Source organism: Lissotriton helveticus, chromosome 12 (genome assembly GCF_964261635.1).
Source record: "Lissotriton helveticus chromosome 12, aLisHel1.1, whole genome shotgun sequence".
Classification (NCBI taxonomy): Eukaryota; Metazoa; Chordata; class Amphibia; order Caudata; family Salamandridae; genus Lissotriton; species Lissotriton helveticus.
The window spans coordinates 218,926,988-218,950,260 of NC_136073.1; the positions used below are offsets into that span (position 1 = coordinate 218,926,988).

General features: G+C 43.4%; 1 protein-coding gene across 1 annotated transcript in view; it reads right to left on the bottom strand.

Annotated features, from left to right (window-relative positions):
- Window positions 1-23,273, bottom strand: part of ZCCHC14 (zinc finger CCHC-type containing 14) — a 799,037-nt gene that overhangs the window by 377,113 nt on the left and 398,651 nt on the right. The window contains exon 8 of the mRNA XM_078670582.1: window positions 9,363-9,627. Within this exon, the coding sequence (XP_078526708.1) occupies window positions 9,363-9,627 (265 nt within the window). The remainder of the gene's footprint in view (window positions 1-9,362; window positions 9,628-23,273) is intronic.

The window sequence follows — 23,273 nt, forward strand, 5'->3', positions numbered from 1 at the left end:
TGGCCTAGCCTGCGGCCAGGCTCTATGGCAAATCCCTTGCATGCGCCCAAAGCTTTTGGGCATGCACAGCAGACGTATGGTGTTTGAGTGGGTGTTTTTTTCTTTCCATCCGCAGATTTACATGGGGTGTTGCGCTGTGCGCCACTGTAGATCCACCCAAATATTTATTTTTGTATAAATCCGGCAATTTGCCCATTAGGGGTCCCTCAGAGACCCCTTTACGTACCCTATGGGATCAGGATACCCCTACCTTGATCCCTTATGTGTGTTTTTATTTAGGTTTTCTCCCCGGGGGTCCAGCCAAGAAACAAAATAGTAGCTGCATCTTTCCTTACAGGTTGTGGCGTTCCAATCAGGGCCTTGATTTTCGCCCAGATCTGCATCTCTATATTTTTTTTCCCTTATAAACTTCGAAACTACTGTACAGATTTACTCCGAATCACAAAAAGCACATTTGGAGGACCAAGATCTAGCTTTCTGCAGAATTTTGTGTAATTCTGTTCAGCGGTTCGGGCTGTAGCAGAGTCTAAAATTTGCAAAATCCCCACAAACAATGCATGGGGAAAAAGCATTTTAGGACTACCCCTTCACGAATCACCCGGAAACTTTCCAGGCAACAGCTGAACTAACTTGCGTACTAGTTTTAAAAATTTCGTGAAGATTTGTCAAACTGTATCAACGTTATAACCAATAACAAAAAATAATTTGTCTATTAGAAAAGATGGAACTAACTATAACTACCTATCACCAGCAGGTTGTCAGTGTGTGGTGTATAATATATATATATATATATATATATATATATATATATATATATATATATATATATCCAAACAAAGTTTGCCTGCAGTTAAGAGGACCACACACAGGCGGGTTCAGTATCTTGTAACCATTTATTCATCAAGAGCTGTCGCAGCAGTCAGACATCGCAGCAACTGTTAAAATCCATCCCGACGCGTTTCGTGCTGTAGGAAGCACTTCATCATGGGGTGCTGGATGATCCAATGCTCAAACCGGCCATTTCTGCGCACCACATTTATGCAATACTACCCCACCCAAAGGGGCGTGGCCATTCCTATGGCCTCGTGGTTAATGTAGTGCGCTGTGTTACTTCTGTGAGTTGCCAGTCACGAACACGATCTAATTGTTTCAATAAATCCCCAGTGGGTATGCTCACAAATGCCAGTCTCTGCTCAGCTTTTTTTGCCTTGGTGAATCACACTTGCCTGACCTTAGCGCTGACATGCCCAGTGGCACCTCAGCAGGACTGCATCCACAGCGGGGTCACTCTCGCGGCTCAGGCAAAAGCCGCAAAAATCCGAACAAAGTTTGCCTGCAGTTAAGAGGACCACACACAGGCGGGTTCAGTATCTTGTAACCATTTATTCATCAAGAGCTGTCGCAGCAGTCAGACATCGCAGCAACTGTTAAAATCCATCCCGGCGCGTTTCGTGCTGTAGGAAGCACTTCATCATGGGGTGCTGGATGATCCAATGCTCAAACCGGCCATTTCTGCGCACCACATTTATGCAATAGTACCCCGCCCAAAGGGGCGTGGCCATTCCTATGGCCTCGTGGTTAATGTAGTGCGCTGTGTTACTTCTGTGAGTTGCCAGTCACGAACACAAGCTTTTGCCTGAGCCGCGAGAGTGACCCCGCTGTGGATGCAGTCCTGCTGAGGTGCCACTGGGCATGTCAGCGCTAAGGTCAGGCGAGTGTGATTCACCAAGGCAAAAAAAGCTGAGCAGAGACTGGCATTTGTGAGCATACCCACTGGGGATTTATTGAAACAATTAGATCGTGTTAGTACTCCTTGTACTTTACAGAAGAAACACATTGCTCCTTATGTTTGGATCTACATGCGCACTTTAAAAGTCACACGGTGCACTTTATATACGCATGTGTAATCATGTTGTGCTTTACATCCCGTATATTTTAATTGTACACCTTCTCGCCAAATATTTACCATCATTATAAGAGGCGTTGTTTGCATTTTAGAATGACCAAGCACACTGCACTTTTACGTGCAACATAAGGGAAGCACATTGCACCTTGTACATATGTGTGCAATATAGCAAGAACACATGGAACTTTTACTTTGTGTGCAATATAGAGGACACATGATGCACTTTATCTCCTCCTATACATTTCAAACTAAGCATTTCTCCTCATACATTATAAGTAAATGTCACTTCTGAAGCGTAATGTCAGATCACCAGTAATTGCATAATCATATATACAGTAATCCACTATGATTGTCTGACCCATATGTTATATAGAATTTTATGTTGATCTTTTACTTTTAATTTGAGTTGACGTTAAGACATAGATGCCCATTTTGTTGATACACCAATCAAAACTTCCACTCAAATACTGTGAGAGCTTAAGTGATGTAACCATAGTGCACAATGTGCAGTAAGAACCTATGAATAGAAACAGTATGTATCCCTCATGTGATCTGCTTGTCTGATATTTAAAATGTTCAAATTGTGTACTTCACAGCTATTTTGTCCAACAACCAATAAAGTCATGATATATTCTACTCTTGAATTATTGTAATTTGTCTTTCCCCTTTAAGACATATACGTTTTTTTTAAAATGGGAAATGGAGCAGGTGTCCATTTAAAAGACACTCTATGCACTGAACTCTATGACCCACTAGAACGCTACAGCCGAAACGCGTAGGTTTGACTTGGGGTATACATGCACTTCTCACTTTGCATGATGATTGCTTCAGAAAACAGAGGGAGCAGAAAACAGAGGAGTTCAACCCTAATAAACTGCTCTTCTAAAGATTCCTGTGTGCCATTCTTCTGTTTCGTCTTCGAATACGGAGTTTTGCTAAGCAGGGTGGGTCCCAGAGGCTTTCACAATATATATAATAACAGCTTTGTGTAAAATATAAAAATCATTTTGCCTCTTCCAATTGAAGTCCGGATCCCTCATCGTATATATATATATATATATATATATATATATATATATATATATATATATATATATATATATATATATATATATATATATATATATATATACACACACGAACGCCGCAATTGCTGTTCTCACTGCTGGCCACAGTGACTTTTATTTAAATCAGGTGCGCAAAAAGTCAGGCAGGATGACGCGTTTCGGCTAACGCAGTAGCCTTGTTCACACATATATATATATATATATATATATGTAAGGAGGAGCTGGTTAATCGCACTGTTCATTTGCAGTCATTCCAAGAGCATCAAGTTCCCACTGGAGTCTGCGTCGTCTGAACATGAAGATTTGCAATTTTAATAATAAACCTCACTGAAATCTGAACCTTTCGCAGAAGCCAAAAGGTGTGTGATGGTTGTGGCTGTTCCACTCCAAGGCTGACCTGGTCTGTATGTTTCGCGTGAAATCTGATGCCATTTGTTTTCTGGAGGTGCATGTTGCAGCATCTCTATGTGATTGTCACCATATTTGTGCCTGTGATCTTTTATATATGTTTCACTTACCTGATATATACTTACCATTTTGTTGTAAAGGCATATGGGTGGTAAAGGCATTGGTGATAAAGGATGCGTGATGGAGGCATTTGTTGTACTGTCATGAAAAACCAGCGGAGGATCGCCAGCTTGAAGTGGTCGAGAGGCTTGCATGTCTCAGTGACATGGAGATCTAGGACACCGGGCCTTAGTTTTCTGGCAGGGTCACCTAAACCGGACAGGTCACGGAGTAGAGACCAAATGAAGCTCGATCCACTGGACGTCCAGGTTGGGCACAAGGCTCACAACCTTGTCCCATAAAGAGCCTTTGTTACACAACCAGCAGCAAGAATCAGTAAATTGTCTAGGTATGAGGGACTTCCAGAGTCCCTGCATGAGACATGCATGACTGACAGTGGTCAATGCCACACAGAAACTACTGACAGGATGATGACTTTTTGAGTGCCAAATGCAAGACTAGAATTAGATTCTGGAATGTACAGAATCTGTATGACATAGGAAAGGTGGCTTGGAGAACATCTGAGATGAGGCGCTACAACCTACACATCCAGAGGGTCAGCAAAAGTAGGTGCACCAGATCTGGCAGGATAAAAATCACCATAGGAAAGACAGTGCTACTCTGGAAGGGAGGATGACCAACGTCACAAAGGAGTAGCCATCATCCTAATCGAGGGGACAGAGGAATGCCTATTTCAGTGGAAGTCATTCAAAAGCAGACTAATCAACAAGGAGTGCTGTTCTGATAAGTATTATCATTTCACTGGCGTTTGATTGAGAACAAATCAGACGTGGAGTATCCTTTTAGGATGCACAAGCCCTCACCCACCTAGGTGGCATGCTTCATCACTGGGCCTATACACTTGCTGGGCGGGCACTGCAGATGGGGGCTCTTTGCCAGAGATCTTTTGACTTGTGCTGCTGGTGATGAGGCAGAGAAGTAATGCCCTGTGCCTAGCTTATAGTGAGGGACGAGGTAGATTGAGAGAAAGAAAACTAAAACTGGCAATGGATTGCCAAATGCTCGTAAATGTTATTGCAGGAAAATTATATCAAGGTTAAAAACAGATAGAACCCATAGCAAGAACAATGGACCTGGGTTCTCATAAAGACAACATATGCCTTGCCTTGTGTGCGCAAATAGAGTCAATTTCAATTCTTTAGGAATGGATAATATGCCCTAATCTACTTTTGACTTAAACATGCTAGTAAAGTATGTGTAATCTGTGTGCCCATAGTCACACATCACGTGGTGATAGTGATTATCTCACAAAGGGGAGACTCTGATCTGTAAGACCCTTTTCTGAAAATGAGAGGGGCCCCTTAGAATTTCAAGGATCCACTGCTTGGACTCACAAATTGTGGCTCGAGGAGGCGTAGTGGATAAACATATCCTGCTGACAAGAACTGTGCAGTTTCACCTTTATCGAATGTTAATTTAGAAGGAAGAACATGCTGGATTACCCAATCCCCTCTCAAACCCCTCTATAGGTTTTGCAACAGCAGACTCACGACAGCCAGATTAAAAGTCAGTCAACTGACGAAAGATGAGCTTGCAGATTTCCCTAAACACCAAAATACAATGAATGACAAGGGAGAAATTTGCTTCACAAATTATCTAGTCATAGAATGGACTCTTCCTCCACTCACTTTTATATTCACAAACTAACTTGGCACTCACCCAATCGCAGAGAGAGAAACCAAATTGACTACCTGACAAGGGACACATGGAGATGCTAACTGCAAAGTGATGAGGGGAGCAGATGTCGGTAGTGATCACCATCGAATGACCACTCTTGTGAAGCTGAAGTCTATAAAAACAGAACGCAAAACCTCTGGAAGACAGCATCTCAACATGGCAAAAAATACCTCATGAAAGCCAAAGCTGAGATAATGCATGAGAAGTACAAGCAACAGTACATAGAAGTGAACAATGCAGTCAAAAGAATGGCAAGAGCAAAGAACGTCAGCGTACATAGAGAACCTTGCCATCCAAGGAGAGGATTATTTACAACAAGGGGTGGTGATGGACAGAGTCTCTGAATTAAGCAGAGTACTCTCACCCAGTCAAGAGATCAGGGCTAGATCCAACACCGTTTTTTAGCTCATTGCACCATCCCAGTTTCAGAACCTGGCTGTATGCAAATTAGTCTGTCCCTGGCCCAGTGCATCATGGGAACAGGGCAGACCAGACTACAAAATCCAAGGAGAGGAGGCAGCAAGTAAATGAAAGAAGTTCTTCATAATCATAGCATTCTGTGGTCATTCTTGTGTAACATACAAAACCCCTATCATGGAAAAGCAAGGCAGGCAACTCACAACAGAGAAAGTGCAGAAGGCATGCTAAGCTGAGCACTTAAAAGAGGTCTTGAACAGATCTATACCAACAAGCGAAGTGGTCATCCAAGAAGTAGAGAATACTTGGAAATGAACATTGCCAAACTAAAGAAAGAAATTGTCAGCACCAGCTGATCTCTCAAGAACACAAAAAACATCTGGCCAAAACAACCTGAATGCAGAAATGTTTAAGGCCGAACCTGAAACTTCAGCCAAGATCCTTCAACCACTGTTTAATCAACTGTAGCTAGAAAGAAAGTACCAGATGACTAGAACGAAGGCATCCTCAACGAGAATCCAAAGGGAACATTAACAAACTGTAACAACTAGTGTGGAATTACCCTTCTGTCTATTCAGAGTAAAATCCTGGAGAAAATCATTATAAAGCACATTTCTGATGCCGTGGACAAGCATTTACGAAAAAAACAGACTGAGTTTTGCAAGGGTAGAGGGTGAGTTGATCAGATCTTTACTCTACGTAACATGATAGAGCAATGCACAGAGCGCCGTGACAACTATACATGAACTTCATTGACTTTGAGAAAGCTTTTAAAAGGTCCCACTGTGACAGCCTCTGGGGAATACCAAAGCAGGTAGCTCTCATCAAGAGCTTCTATGATAATTTTACCTGCAAGGTGGGAGGTAGTGAGTATAGTTTTGAAGTCAAGACTGATACGAGACAAGATGGTTCGGTGGACTCGCCGTGCACCCTGTGGGAGGCTTAGAAGGCAGTGATCAGAGGGCACATGCAGGCTCTCATGGGGGTGAAGAAAAAAAGAGGCATTGGAAGAGGAGATCAGATCCTTGGAGGAAGATGCCTTGAGGGGGGAGGTCTCAAGGAGGGCGGGGGCATCCTGACCATTGTCTCTGTATCTGGCAACATGAGTTGAGGGACCTTATAGAGAACGCCGCGAGGGCACATGTCCTGGCGGTGCAGAGAAGGCTATAAGATGTGGGCGACGAGGCTACCAAACTAATCGCCTGGTTGGATAAACGAGACAGAGGCAGGAACTGGGTCACCAAGATACACGATCGAATGAGAGGGGTACATACCATGGGCGGAGACATAGCCAAAGTGCTCGATACATACTATGAAGAGTTATACACCTCCCAGTCCCACCGGTCAGGCGACGACTGTGCGGAGCTCCTGAAGATCCTGACATTACGAACCCTCTCTAAGGGAGACAGGGAGGCCTTATATCGGGAATTAACAGTGAAGGAAATAGAGGGAGCACTGCAAGGGCCCTATTCAGGCAATACAGCAAGGGCCTAAAGGCATAGACTGTATTATACTCTGCAAAGGCGATCGAGTCCTCGACAGCGAACAAGTTGGCAGTGTACCTCATCTCAATGTCGAAGCCCTCAACAATTAATGGGAGTGGCATGCGTTTTCATGGTGATGTCATTTTTTTATCGTCCTCTTGTTGAGTCCTCAGAGAGTGGTGGTGGAGCACTGGTAGAGGACTGACCTTCTCCTATCTCATACAACGTCACTGCTCCTTCAGATAGCATCTCCTGCTGTCAGCGCAGATTCTCCTTACCATGCAAATGAATCTTCTCCCAGACCTTCAGGGTGAGCCTGGAAAAGTTCCTGCAGTGATGGCATCAGTCTGAGATTTGACTGTCAGGGAGGCAACGTATACGAAGATCATGGGGAACTGACTTTGCCTTTTTTTATCCCACAAGTAGGACACTTCACAAGTAAAAATAGCATTTTCAGTGAAGAAACATATTTTCGGTCACAGATTGACAGAAAAACACTTTAACAGTCAAAAGACTGAGTGGTGCTTTTTCAACAAAATCTGAAGAGAATGATGTGGAAAAAAGCCAAAAAGGCCAAGCTGAGTGCTCCAAGAACCGATCACATTGAGCCAGAAATAAGACCTCAGCTAATTTCCAGCTGTCGAGCATGATGGGATACTGGAGGACTGTGGGCCCTTAAAGGTGCAATGACAGTTTTCATGTTAACTTAAGTGCAACCAAATGGCTACACTGTGCTGATCCATTGAATTCAATTTACTTAAAAGAGAAATTTGCAAGTAGGTTTTGAGGAAAAATTTATTAGTAACCCCTTTTCTTTAATTTTATATCGATCTTTCTAAAAGTAAATTAATGGAATTAGCCAACACAGGCTGTTTTATAGGCCGCAGAAATACTTAATGTCACATGAAAAGATTTGAGCATCCAAAAATGTGTGGAAAATGGAACTAACTATATTTACAATACCTACTCAGGGATCTCACACGTAGGAAGGACAAATCGATGGCTATACCCTGAAGGGGAATGCTAATTAGTTTAAATAAATAAACTTTGAGCATAAATCTTACCTACCAAGTACTTGATACCCAAACCTAACTCATTTTGTAACTATGTCAGAGTAAAGAGACACACAAATGAGAAAAAAAATTGCAGGAGCTAAAATTGGTTTAAAATATTGTTCAAGTTGATTTAAAATGAAAATGTGATACAGTGGTATATGATAGCATTACATACAACATAATCAAACAATAACCCCAGCTACTGACCCTCACCTGATGTATGCACATAAGGTGTGGAATGGTAACTTAGGAGAGGTGGTGTTAAGTATTGGCTTCAAGGCGAATAATACTTTCAGGCAATGAATGTGCCGGCAGGGTTACTATTCATTAATTTATTACTCTTCTACCTTGCCCCAGCATCGCTCCTTTTTGTTAAGTGCCAGTTCTCTGTACAGACCTTGTGCAGAGAAAGAATTAGCCAGTCAGTCAGTTACGAACTGCATTCTGAAGAATAAAATTAACTGTTCTGATAAACATTCAAATGGATGTGTTAGCGGAGACTCATATGAACACTACTAAATGCTGCTTTATTATTATATTAATAACAGCATTTGCTAATTTTCATAACCAATGATGGCCACGTGAACTGAGCTGCAATGTAGATACTTGTCTGATTGAAAATGGTTTGTGAATAAAATCGCATGTAAAGATTGTGGTGGGATGAAATCCAATACATAAATGAATGTACTGGAGAGTCAAACAGCAAAGACTGAGATTCTCAATAAAAATGGCAAGTACTAGATGTCTGAAATTAGTTTTGCAAAATAAGACAACCCGTCATTTGTAGTATCCTAGGGAGCACAAATGCATGACATCAGTTAGAAACCTTTCATCAGTAATTATGAACAAGCGTACCAATATCAACCTAGAAGGATCATGTCCTATTTTAGTCAACATAGTGAACTATGAATGGGGTCTGAAGAAAAAAAAAAAGATACATATTTAACAAATGCTTATATATATTTACACAAACACACACACACACACACACACACACACACACACACACACACACACACACACACACACACACACACACACACACACACACACACACACACACACACACACACACACACACACACACACACACACACACACACACACACACACACACACACCCCCCCCCCCCCCCCCCCCCCCCCCCCCCCCACCCCCACCCCCACCCACCCCACCCCCACCCACCCCACCCCACCCACCCACCCACCCACTGACATTTAAAGTATACCTTTTTCATTGACAGCTGACTAAAGACAGTGTAGTACTTATGTAAGCGTAATTTTCGGAGCCATTCTAAAATCTCTTGTTGTTCCTGGGTCTGAGGACTCTGCAAATTTGAAGACATCAGTAGAGAGGAAGAGGTATCCACCGGAGAGCGGTATGGTACAGATGAGCTTCCTGAATGGGAATAAGGAGAGACTTGAACTCCAGGAGTGTTATGGTGTGGTGTGTTGCTTTGGGAAGACTGAATACTTGCCACACCACAAATAGGCCTAAAATGGAAGAAAAAGACAAAACACAATAAATGTTGATTTTAACAGTAGCTTTAATTAGGAGTTACGTGTTGCAATATGTAATAATTTCACTCCAAAAATTATTGAAGAATTCCATATAATGGGACTGCTTCTTTATTCAATACTGAACTTTGAGAACCCACTTCAATACACTATGAACAAGTCACATTTCAAGTGTCAACTATGTATTCAGGTATAAACAATTATTCAATCTCCCCTTTGCTTGGTAAAACATACCTAGTTATCTCCCTCCTCTTTCCCCTTTAATCACAAAGACACGCTTATTGTACAGGTTTTTCGTTTTCACAGGTAGACTGTAATACGTTTGCTTGCCATGGTTCAGGCATACATTGGTTATACATAAGAACAGCATCACCGATCCCGGTCTTTTGGGGGAAAATTGTTCTTGATTGGATATCAAGTATTTTATAAAAGGCTTGTCACAAATTCAGCACAGATATGAAGCTTGCGCATGATCTCTTCACACACTTGAAACATCTACATAAGTATGGTGCGTTTCTTTCTTTCTTCCACAGTCCTGCAAGATCAAGCTTAGGGAAATGGAATGTTCTCAACTTAATTTTGTGATAATGGAAAAAATAAATCTGCTTACTTTTTCATAGCAGTGTTCCCAACTGTGTCGTGCAGTACCACGATGACTTGACACCTGTGCACTGATACCAGTTTCTTTGCTTCCGTGCCTTATGTAGCGAATACGGAGTTCCACTCCTGTTTTTCAGTTTACTGATGACTTTTATTGATTTTACAGCGTGATATGGAACGATGTCCCAATCGAAAAAAGGTTTCAAGCCATGCCGTGACTGCAGGGAACAGACGTTTGTCATGGGCTACCACAAGGTGGGTCTTTGGGGTCGAGCTCAGGGGGGCACAACTCATGTGATAAGTACACCCTCATTCGCCCAAAGGTAGTCCAACACCAGGAGGTGAAGTTATGTTAAACAAACAAAAGATGACACAGCTTTCACGCAGGTAACACTCATGCTCCAATTTGTGGGCTCGGATGAAGAACAAAGCGACGTAGCAGTTTTGACTGCACTAGCAGATAATCCAATGCCAATGTTAGACCCTGGTCCATTTCAGAACGAGCCCTATAAGTGTCATATTACGAAATCACAAATGCGCAACTGTAATTCATGCAACCTAATTCTAGCAAAGTGCCTCTACGGCTTCACATCTACGAGCAAATTCTTCATTATCTTGTTGGCTCTGACTTTGATCATATGTCATAGAAGGGGACACTATAATATGATGAGGGTTATGGGGATGGCTTGCTCCCCACTCATGTTGATGATGCTTATACATTGATTTACAGAAATCCAATAGGCTTGAGACCTCGCCTGAAACACAGCTTGACTCGCCACTTTGGCCACCAATGGGAGATGGAGGTTCGAAGGGCAGCTAAGCACTAGAAAGTATAGTTTCTTACCTGTAACTCCAGTTATCTCATAGGAGTATTTCCCTGATAGTCATAATTGTTGAATAGTCCCGCCCGCCTGAGGGGACCCCGGAGCACTTTTTCCAATATATCTTAAGTGCTGAAGTTTGCCTTTCTTCAGGAAGGCCGGCATAGTCACTTAATAATGTTATTATGCAGCCTATAGTATTAGGCAACACTGGTCAAAATCCTTCATCTTGCTGAAACAAAAAGGGAAATAGTCCAAGGAGACATGCATTTAATGCATGAAAACACAGATATGAAGGGGGTCCAAGGGAGAGTTTAACGACCACACATAGTTACGTTCCCCATGAACATACAATGTAAAGACAAAAATTAACTGTGGGTCTGAGATGCATTCATTTTTTTTAAGTAAAAGAAAAAAATCGCTCACAAAAACCTTTTGTTGTGTAAGAAAAGGATGAAGGAGTGCAAGACAGTATAGTTCATAGGCTGTCATTATAAAGAAAGAAAAAAGGAGACTATGCGTTTAAGAATCCTAGGGCCTCCAATTTCCCATATGCTTAGCCACAGGCAGTTACCCAAGTTATCTTTATAGGCCGTACAAGCTGGTTTATATAAGAGCATGAGAATGTCTGTCTAATCAACCGGGAAAGGAGGGAGGGTTGCATACGACTATCATGGAAATACTCCAAGCGAGAACTGGAGCTACAGGTAAGAAACTATACCTTCTCTTAGGGGATTTCCATGTATAGTCACAAGTGTTGAACAGAGTAGCAAGCTCATCCCCCGGAGAGCGGTGGAGTAGACAAAACAATAACGAGAAGAAAGAGTCAAGCAAAGAGATTTGTGAGGGAAGCCTATCGTACTTGAGCAACTTTCCTAGCATTAAGTCAAGACAGTAATACCTAGTAAATGTGTGGACCAACCTCTATGTAGCAGCTTAGCAAATATCTGCTATGGGGATATTTCTCATCAAGGCAGTAGTGGCTGACGTGTCCCTAGTTGAGTGTGCTTCTGGTCTGCTAGCAAGAGTCTTATCAGCTAGCTGATAGCAGAGCAGAATGCTAGAGACAAGCCACATGAAGATTGATTGTTTGGACGTAGCCAGACCGGTGCGTACCGAACCATAATTAACTAACAATTGTTGAGATTTGCAAATACCCTTGGATTTGTCTAGCTAAAACTTCAAAACTCTCTTCACATCCAGAGAGTGAAGAGCTTTCTTCGGTGAGGTAGATGGATTTTGTAATTAAGTGGATATAGACATAGTCTGGTTCACATGAAAATCAGAGATAACTTTAGGGAGGAATTTTGGATGGGTCTTCATAACTACTTTGGAAGCGTGGAAGACTGTGTATGGCTCATGAGCACAAAGATAGCAGTTTTCCAAGTGAGGTGTTTGAAAGATGCCTTGTATACAGGCTCAAATGGTGGTTGCATCAGATGTAAGACTCACGTTAAGTTCCCATGGTGGAGAAGGGTGCCTACCAGGAGGAAAGACCTTCTTTAACCCTTCTAGAAAATCTTTGATGACAGGTGGCCAGCCGTACAGTATTCGCTCAGGAGCCATACTGCCAAATTCAAAGTTGAGAGGCTGGGTTGTAACATTTGTCCCCCAAATTTTGTCAAGAGGTCTGGCCTGCATGGCAGTCGGACATGTGGACAGAGTGAGCGGTGAAGAAAGTTCGGAAACCACAATTGTCCTGGCCACTCTGGTGCGATGAGGATCATCTTGGCGGTCGTGGTTGAAAGCTTGAACAGGACTGCCAGGATCAGGGGAATTGGTGGAAAAGCGTAACGAAATTTGTTGGACCCGTTGATCCATAAATTCCCCAAGGACTGTGAATGGTAAAACCTAGTGACGAAGTCCTGCCATTTTTTTTGTTTTCCGCTGTGGCAAAAAAGTCTATAGTAGGTGTGCCCCACAAGCGGAAGATACTTTAAGAGACATCTTTGCTTAACACCCACTCGTGGTTTTCATCAAAAACCCTCCTGAGTGCATCTGCCTCGACATTGTGAATGCCTGGGAGATGAGTCGCTGTTACCTTCAGATTCCTGGTGAGTAGCCAGTGCCAGGTCATCTGAGCCTCTTGTGACAAGGCTATGGATCTTGTTCCTCCCTGCTTGTTCAGGTAGTACATGGTGGTTGTATTATCCGTCTGAATAAGCAGGGTGTTGACGATGAAAGACTGGTGAAAAGCCTTGAGCGCTAGATAAACTGCTCAGAGTTCGAGGAGGTTGGTGTGGTATGTCCTCTCCTTCGGGGACCAGGAGCCTTGCATCTCATCTGCAGGTGACCTATGTGGGCTTCCCATCTGAGCAGAGAGGCATCAGTCACGATGATCTGTGTTCGAGCCCATTGGTGAAATGGCATCCCATGTAGAAGGTTGCTCGGCGAACACCACCACTTGAGTGATCTGACGGCATGAAGGGACAAAGTAATCCAGTTTTCCGTCAGCTGGTCTCACTGGCCCTCCAGACACTCCTGTAGAGGGCCCATGTGGAGGGGAGCATTGGGAGTGAAAAGGTAAAGGAGGACATTGAGCCCAGAAGTGAAGATGACACATTCTTTTAAAAGCGTGAACCTTCTGGAGAATAGATTAGCGTTGTTCCTCCAAAGAAAAAGAACACACTTTGCGTAAAATGTGTTGATGGTAGCTCCTAAGTAGTGCAGGAGATCGCAAATCCATTCGAAATGCAGTTGGGCTTTTGGAAAGGGGGTCTCCTTGATCAGCCAGTCGTACAGGTATGGGTAGACAAAGATCTGGTGCTTTTGAAGATGTGCTGCCACTACAGCCATGCACTCGGAGAACGTTCTAGGTGGTGACTTGAGACCAAACAGTAGGACGGTGTATTAGTAGTGGTCTTGCCCCATGACAAACATTAGGAATTTCTGATGCTTGCTTCCGATGGGAATATGAGTAGGCATCATGCAGGAAGATGTAGCAAAGCCAGTCTCCCTGGCGTAGCTAGGGGTATAATTGGTGTAAGGTCAGCATCCTGAACTTTTCCTTTTAAATCCATTTGCTGGCGAGCCTGAGATCAAGATTGGGTCTGAACTCTTGTTTGTCCTTTGGCATTTGGAAACAGCTGGAGTAAATTTCTTTTTCACGTTGACTGAGGGGGAACAGGTTCCACTGCATTATTTTGCCACAGGATGGTGACTTCCTGCTTTAGAAGGTCGAGGAGAGAAGCGGATGACCTTGGTGGAACGGATGGTGGTGGGGTATTAAACCGGAGACAAAAACCATTCTGTGCAATATTCAAGACCCAGGCGCCTGTCGTATTGCGTTACCTCTCTGCCAGGTAATTTGAGATGCTTCCCCGTACCGGAGTGGGTAACGGAAGAGGGCAAAGAGAGAGGGTTCAGGGTTCTGAGGAGGTTGGTTGCTAGTCACCCTGGTTAAGCTGTTGGGCCGCACGGCCCCTATAGTTTGCACTGAGGTTGGTAGGATCTTTGAAACTGCTGCTGAGATCTTCCAGGCAGCCACTGAAGGTTTGAACCCTCTGTGAAGAAAACCGACGGTGGAAATGTCGATCTGCGCCGATCCTTGGACCTAAAGACCCACTGCTTTCAAAGTGTCCACTTCAGTCTTCATCCTTGCCACTTCGTCAACAGCATGGGTTCTGAACAGTGTAGAACCCGAAAATGGCAAGTTTTGTATGTGTAGCTGAGCGTCCGATTTTATCCGATAAGGTGGGTGAATAGTTACTGGTGGAAGCGGATGTATCCCCATAATAACAGAAGAGATTGTGATCTTGACCTTTAGCGCGATCTGTGATGCGAGTGTGAATGCCTTGATCTAGTGGAATAATGCACAGATGGATGGCTGCCATGGCGGGAGCGATGGCGTGATCTTAAGCATGTTCACAGACTGGGAGCTAAATCGCTACTAGGCGCATGCAGCACTGAAGGCGGAGGAATGACAGGTGCCGGATAAACTGGTGGGACCAGAAACACAGGAGGCGGTGGAAGTTCTATAGCATTACCAGCATGAGAGCACCGTCTGGATTGGCTATGGGGTGTCTGGGAGCCTGTGCATTGACTGCTGGGAGTCAATAGGGGCAGACAAACAGAGGGTCACTGAGGCGGCGGCCAGCAGGTATGTAATATTTTATTTTCCCTATTTTTCTCTCCCACGCTGCTCCCCAGTTTGCCTTCACAGTAGCAGTCACTGCCCCCACCCGATAGAGTCTTACTGTACAGGCTTTGACCACTAAGGTGAATGCAAACTAATTTCTTTGGAAACTGAATGGTTTCTTCAGTATGTCTAGCATTTTGGTTTGTTAATGCTGTTGGTCCATGGGCCACTACACACAAACCCTTTGGGACATGCAAGTGAGATCTTAGCATCAGACCTGGAAGACCTCGAGGCCTCTTTGGCCCAGACGATACAGGATAGACAGGAGGTGGCAAAAAATGTTATCCACACAGCTCTGTATACTATGAATTGCCTGGATAGGGCGGTTGGTGCCAATGTCATCCTGCGTAGACACGCATGGATGCGGTTCACAGGATTCTCCGGCGATGCAAAGGCTTCCCGAAGGAATATGCCAATTGATGGGTCAGGCCTGTTCAGAGAGAAGGTGCACTTACAGTTGCAAGGTTTTAAAAACACCAGAGCTACAACGTGCTCCTTGGGGTGGCTGACTCTAGTCAAACAGTTTCTACATTGTTTCCCAAAGTTTAGAAACTATTCCAGAGGGATGGTGTAAGGACAGAGGCAGACTCCCCAACCAGTGATGCAGCAGACTCCCAAAGTCCCGAAGATGTGATAAAAGCAGGTCTGACAAGCAGCGTGCGGGCCAGCAAGGGCATCCATGTTTCAATTTCTCTTCCACCACTACATCGGCCAACAAACATCTGAGTGGGGAATAGGATTCAACATTTCTTTCCAATTTGATGATCCATAACGTCAGAAAGGAAAAACTTAAGATTGTTCAAAATGGCTGTTCCCTGCCTTTTCTTTACACCCCTCTCCAACATTGCTCCCACAGCACAGTAAATTTCACATTAACACCTGTCGATTCCGTTACAACAGGTGGGGCTTCTACTCTTCAAGGGTGCCATCTAGAGGGTGCTAGATTCGGAAAGATGAGGGGTTCATTACTGCATTTCTTCATCCCGAAAAAAGATGGGAGTCTCAGGCTTATTTTGACCTTTGGCACCTGAATGTCTTCCTGCAGAAGGGCAAACTCAAAGTGCTTATGTTGGCCCAGATCCTCTCTGCTATGGACCCGGCTGGCTGGATGGTGTAGGGCCAGCAGGACGCATATTTTCATATACCCGTCCTGCAGTCCCACAGATGTTATCCATAGTTCATGGTAGGCTAGGAGCATTTTCAATACGCTGTGCTCCCCTTCGGCCTCACCAGCGCACCTCAGTTGTTCAGGAAAGTGATGGTGGTGGTTGCTGCCTATCTTCAGAAGTCCGTAATAACAGCATTCCTGTACCTCAATGACTGACTGTTAAAGGCGAGCTTGCCACAATCAGTCATGGACCACCTCAGATAGGGAAATAGCTTTAGTCTGAAGTTTTTCCTTCGTATTACATTTTACATGCATTTTTACATTGTAAAGACTGTTGACATGCATGTCTTTACAACACAAGACAAAACCATGCATTTGAGGGTAATTAAAAAAAAGGGGGCATGGGGGGTGGAGGGGTCTCCCGCCAAAAAAGGACCAAACCTGTAAACGACGAATGCAATTAAAAATGCATTAACAATTAATGTATAATTTTTGAACAGTAGGTAGCAGTGTTAGACTGGCAGGATTTTTCAGAAACAGTAAGCGTGGTAAAAGTATGCGTGGTAGTGGAATGCGTGGTGAAGGTGTTTCTAATGTGAGTGAGTAAATTCGTGGTAGTGGTATTCGTTGTAAAATGTGTGATGTAAAGAAGTGCGGGGTGATGGAAGGCGTGTAATGGCATGTCACCCCTCAGATGACTTCACACCTCAACATCATTGGACTTTACTATAAATGAGCGGAAGTTCCACGTAATTCCTTTGCAGAGGATTCTATTTACTGGGGCGATCCTGGACACCGTGGAGATTAAGGCACTCGCTTTAGCCTTTCACACAACGTGTCCAGACAATTTGAGTAATGATGTAGATGTTTCAGTGTAGGTCCTATATCACAGTGATAGCAGCACTAAGGTTTTCTACTTCTTAGCTTTGTGCATCCTTGTCGTCAAGTATGCCAGGTGGCACAAGCGTACTATGAAATTAAACTTTGTCTGATTAGACCCAGCATCAAGCCAATTTTGCAGACACCATCCAGGTGTCAGAGGAGACTGCTCAAAATCTGCAATGGTGACTATTCGAACAGAACTGATCCAGCAGCAGGCCCCACTTGGATCCCTTCCCAGACTTGACGGTGATGACAGATGCATCTCTGCTGGACCGGGGAGGTCATCTGGGGGAGGTGGAGATCATAGAAATCTGGTCTCCAGGGAGGACCAGCTCCACATCAATCTGCTGCATTTTCAGGCCATTTGTCTTGCTCTGAAAGCCTCTCTATCATCCATTAAGGGGTGGGTGGTGCGGGTTCTCAAGGACCATGTGGTACTGCCACAAGCAGTGTGGCGTGTAGTCCTGAGGCAGGACGAGGCTCTGAGCCTCGAAAGGTGCTTAAAGCGACAAGGCATTTTCTTGATCGCAAACCACCGATAATGGTCCCTGAATGCAACAGCCGACAAACAGATCACATAGTATCTGGAAAATTACAAGTGGTGTCTACATCCTGTAATGGAGCAGAGCGCCTTACAATGTTGATGAGAAACCGGAGTAGATCTTGTTGCCACCACAGAGAACGCATAGTGTAGTATGGAGTTTCTGCAGTATGGAGTCTCTGCAAGAACACGCATTAGGAGATTCATTCTGGCTGGAATGGAACACAGGATTCTGATACACATTGGTGCCACCACAATTCTTGCCCAGAATTCTGAAGATCAAGAATGACTGGGCCCAAGACATCCTTGTTTCACCAGATTTGGCCAGGAGAACGTGGTACCTGGAACGTATGGGCATGAGCATTTGTCATCGGGGCAAGCTGTCACTTTGCGAGGACCTCCTAACTCGGCAATGGGTCAAGGTGCTCCACCCTACACAATTTATACCTAAATGCGTGGAGACTGAACGGCACCAATTGACTGCGTCAGATTCAGTATATGAAGTGGTGGCCTCTAGGCACCCTTCCAAAAAAGAAATAAAATATATTTTTGCCAGATGATCGAGCACAGTTATTTTTGATTGTTTCCCGAACTCTGGGCAGGAACGGCAGAGGCACAAGACGTACAGGAGTCCTGTGGTCCATTCCAATCAGAATGTTTCTCCTAATGAGTGTTCTTGCAGTAACTCTATTCTCATATACGTTCTCGATGGTGGAAAAAGATCTACTCCAGTTTCTCACCAATGTTGCAAGAAGCTCTGCTCCATCTCTGGATGCAGACACCACTTTTAATTTTTCAGATGCCACCTGATCAGTTTGTAGGCTGTGGCATTCAGGGACCATGCTCATATGTTCCCACCTAGCAGCACGCGAAAGCAATGCTATGAAAACGTTTATAGATCCAGCCTGCCATCAGAGGAGTATTTTAAGGTGAGGAACCCACGATAAGATAAAGTATATCCAGAAGGAGCATTGTCGAAGGAAAGTATTATATTCATTTATCATGAATGGCTCAGCAATCAACTCTAGGTTTCAATGTAAAAAAATAAAGAAGAAAAGGAAAGAAAAGACTTTGCCAAAGAAGCACAAAAATAGAACAATTATTGAGAGTTTGTGTACAAAGAATGGAAAAACAAAAGAGGGAGCAGAGTTTAGTGTCACCAATTCTCTTCTATTTGAACATCAATCACAAACTACAAGCAAAGAAGAGGAATACACATGGAGGGTAAAAACATTTACAGACAAAATCAACTAGTGTGGCCTTAATGTACTAACATGCAAAAAGGCATGTTCAAATGCAAAAAAGGTCTGCTGTTTCTTTGTGCAAGTTGCCTTTTTCTGCACCTCTTAAATCTGATCTCTAGGTTTTATTCTTCAAACTTACAATGCTGAATGGCACAAACAAGCTTATTAAATACAAAAACAGCAGCAGTAATCCAGATCAATTAACTAAGTATGTGCAACTACCGTTCTCTTGAATTGGTATCGTTCATAAGTTCATATTCATGCATCATTCCCAGTTGTTGAGCTGGGAACCCCACAATAAGCTTTCAACAACATTAGTGTTCATTTAGGCACCCATTAACCTACCTAAAAAAACATACTTTAACCAACAAGGTGAAAGCAAACTGAGCTTCGCTCGCCTCAGAGGCCATCATACTTCTGACTGGCAAAAAGAGAGGAAAGTGAATCTATGAAAGCAGGAGAACTGTTACATAAGAACTTAATTTTTTCAGTCTAGCACTGGAATCGTCATAGATTCATATGCTTAGAACAGAATCACAAGATATGTTGTGATATCTCTTCTATGTAATCCACAGTATTTTGCACAACCACAGTGCCCCCCTTGTCAGTGGCCTTGATAACAATAGTGTTGTTAGTTCGAAGGGCGTCAAGGGCCAGTCTCTCTTCTTTTGTCACTTTATTTATTTTCAGTTTTATATGCTGTGAACTAGACCCGAGACATCGGGTATCAGAGCGCTTTACATAGCACCAGTTTTGTTACAGAAGGACACATTCATTTTTGTTAGGCACGGGGAGATTAAGTGATTTGACAAGAATCGCAGGATGTTCAACGTCGTCGCGGAGCCTCGAACCCTGTTTCCCAGCTTCGAGGCCGACCGCTCTAGCCGTAAGGCTACATCCTCTCCCCATTATATTTAATGTATCTCCTTTTGCCAAGGAGGTCCATAGTTCCTTTCAGGACAATTTGCTTGTAGGCCAGGACCTTTTGTCTCATTCGGGCCATATGTAGGTGATACCTGTTTTGCGATTCTCAAATTGCTATTTTTAGGCAATCGCAATTAGATAATCACAAAACGCAAAGTAGGTAGGATTAGCAAAATATTTTGCGAATCCCACCTATTCCTTATTTGCGAATCGCAATTTGAGATTCGCAAATAAGGAATACCTTCCCATTCATTCCTATGGGCTAGAAAGCCCATAGGAATGAATGGGAAGACATTCTCAATTTGTGATTCTCAATTAGAGAATCGGAAATTGAGAATGCAATTTCAAGGTTGCAAGGGTGTCAATAGGACAACCTTTTGCATCCCTGAAATAAACATGTGTGCACATGTGGCGCACATACATGCTCTAACGTCATGTATGAGCACCACATGGCACTATGAAAAATGCAAAATAGTGCATTTTTCAAAGAAATCAAAAATGACCACCAACCTGAAGTTGGTGGTAATTTGCGATTATTTAAGCAAAAATCGCACAACTTGGGTGCTACCTACATTGCATTTAAGTAATCACAAACGCTGAAATTCTGCAAATTTCTGTATTTGCGATCGTAATTGGGGTACCTACATATGGCCCTCAGTGAGCGGACAGGGTAAACTTAGAGGGTGGCTTAAAAGTGGTCGCTGAAGATGGAGGGGCGTGTTCTTTGCTTGCAAAGTAGTATTTCACTCTAATCTTTCTAAAAAATCTTTGCAATTCTAGTTTGATGTTGAATGGGCCATGGGGATGAATGACAGTCCCTTGGAAAGAATCTATGTTTTTAGGGGACAGCAATCGGCCACCCAACAGAGGAAGGGGGCAAGAGCAGGGGTGGGCCAGACTGATGGGTTGGAACAGGGGCAACACCAACCAGAGAGGCAATTCCAAAGTAGGACATAGAACATCTCAGAGCACACCAATGGCACAAACGTAATATAGGTCATCAAGTGTCCATGCAACAAGGTGTATGAGGGGGAAACCACTCAAAAGGTTAAGACTAGAATATTACAGCACTTCAGTAGAATCAAGTTTAAGGTTCAGGGGGGGGGGGGTCCCTTAGTTGAGCATTTCAGCAGCAACAGTCTCAGATGGCGGGTACTGGGGTCTACCCACACCCTAGAGGAGGCAACACTGGTGTGACCTTAAACCTCAAGGAGTGCAGATGGATAATCTCCCTGGACACAGCGGGCTGAACGAAATGGAAGAAACCTTTAGACAGACAAGCCAACTACAATACAATTGACACTAGTTGGTCCATAGACATTGACTTTCCTTTCATGATCAAGCCCACCATTAGGACGTTGGTAGCCTCCAAACATCCTGAGCATGCGTCCTACCCTACTGAATGCTTTAACACTTGCGCGCATTACTCCTAGTCAAACTCTAGTGTTTGCTCTGACTACCACATACATATCACATTCCGGTACGAATTTGAAGTTTAACATGTCAAAAACGACACTGGTTCTTACAGTATGTTTCTGTCTCATGCAACGTCTTTTCATAATGTTACAATGTGTGAAAAACACCTTTCGCGTGTTATGTGTATTGTTGAATAATACCCTTGGTGTTTTTACCCTTTTCGGGGAACATGTTTATGATTTTGGGACCCTCGAGTTAAATGGTATTTTAATAAGGAAGAACATGTACACAATGATTCAAAAGGTTTTAAAACCCCAAAATGTATATTGATAAAAAATGTCCCTCTTCCAGGAACCCCTTTGTTCGATGTTATTGTAATAATGATTAGCTAGGTTTTGAATACCCCATTTCCTGAACGACATCAGGGTCACAACTCATCAGTAGACTGCCTTCCACAAACAATGAATTGCAATGTGGGAGCGTTAATTCTCGCCCTTCGGATAACACCATGTACGCATTTAACGTTTTGAGACTCAGCCATCTGCTCAGAGTTCCAAAACAACAAGGCTCTTGATGTATTTCAGTAGTAGGACATTGAACTTTAACCCTTGAGTTTGAGCAGCAACATCTAGCTGCTGCAGCAAACCGTGCACGCTGCCCTTACGCCTAACCGACGTAAGACGTACTGGTTTTCCTTAATTTACCGGCACTTGAGCATACTCACTCGAGACTGCTGATAGTTAGGCCGAAGCGCTCCGATATCATAGGTATACATAGTACGCTAGCGAATTTCTGATGTTAGGGCTAGTTATGCTCCTGTTTACCTTTCGCTGTTACAAGTAACACTTTAGACTAATGCATGATCTTTATCCGTCAGGGACTTTGACCATGAATATCCACCGGGCGATGGAAACCTCTAAGTAATTAAGAGATGTAACTATTTTACGCTTTCAAAGCGGGTGACTATCACCGCAATGCAGTATTGGTACCTGACATGAGTTTATGCTTTTTGTTACACAGTTCCGCCCCCGCTTGCAGATTCATCATTGCATCAGCCCATCCTTTATTCCAAACAATCTAAATCCGGTAAGGCCTCAGCCTTTCTAGCCACATATTTTGGCCCTCTCGCTGTAGGCAACTGTTCACAGTATCTAATTCCTGCACTCTTCAGTTTCAGATCCTAACAGCAACCTCCCAGCCATAATTGAGTGCCATCATTCGTCTTCATTAGTCTGCCTATTCACTGAGAGAATTAGGCAATGCTCTAATTCAGTGCCACCTCCACTCAGGTCTACCCCTCCAGTCAGTGATATAATTACATATCGTTAACTATTTTAGATGCCCAGTGGTTTTACGGCACATGTTTGAGGCACTGTTTTGCTACCTCTTGTTTGATTGATCTATTACACATTGAATCGGTGAGGATCATTATTTTGGTACCACCTTCGTATTCTAGATCCCATCAGCTGGAACATGCCTGATACATATTGATTCATTTTATTTTAGGCTGTCCTGGTGTCATCTTGTCCAGAAGAAGACCCGCCATGACACACTTTTAAGTTACGCAAACGTCAGGGTCGAAACGTCAATGTTCCATATCCGTCCAGTCCCACTGGGTCCTCTGGGTTTAAACTGCCTAGCAATTACGCAATCTGCCAGAGACACTGGACTCATCTACATACTGGCCGCATTGAAAAATCATTACCTTGTATAATTTGTATATAGAGTATATGTCCTTGTTTCACCAATGTGTAAATCACACTCATTCACCCATGTCACCAGAGCACTTTCTTCACTTTATTATCACATTGCTTTTACTGAAATGTTGAAAGTCGCATGATAAAAGATTTAAATTCAGAGAAAAAGTAATTATTTACAACTCTGCTTAAAGCACAAGTTACTTACCTCCGGTAACAATATATCTGTAAGAAACAATAGTTAGTGTTAG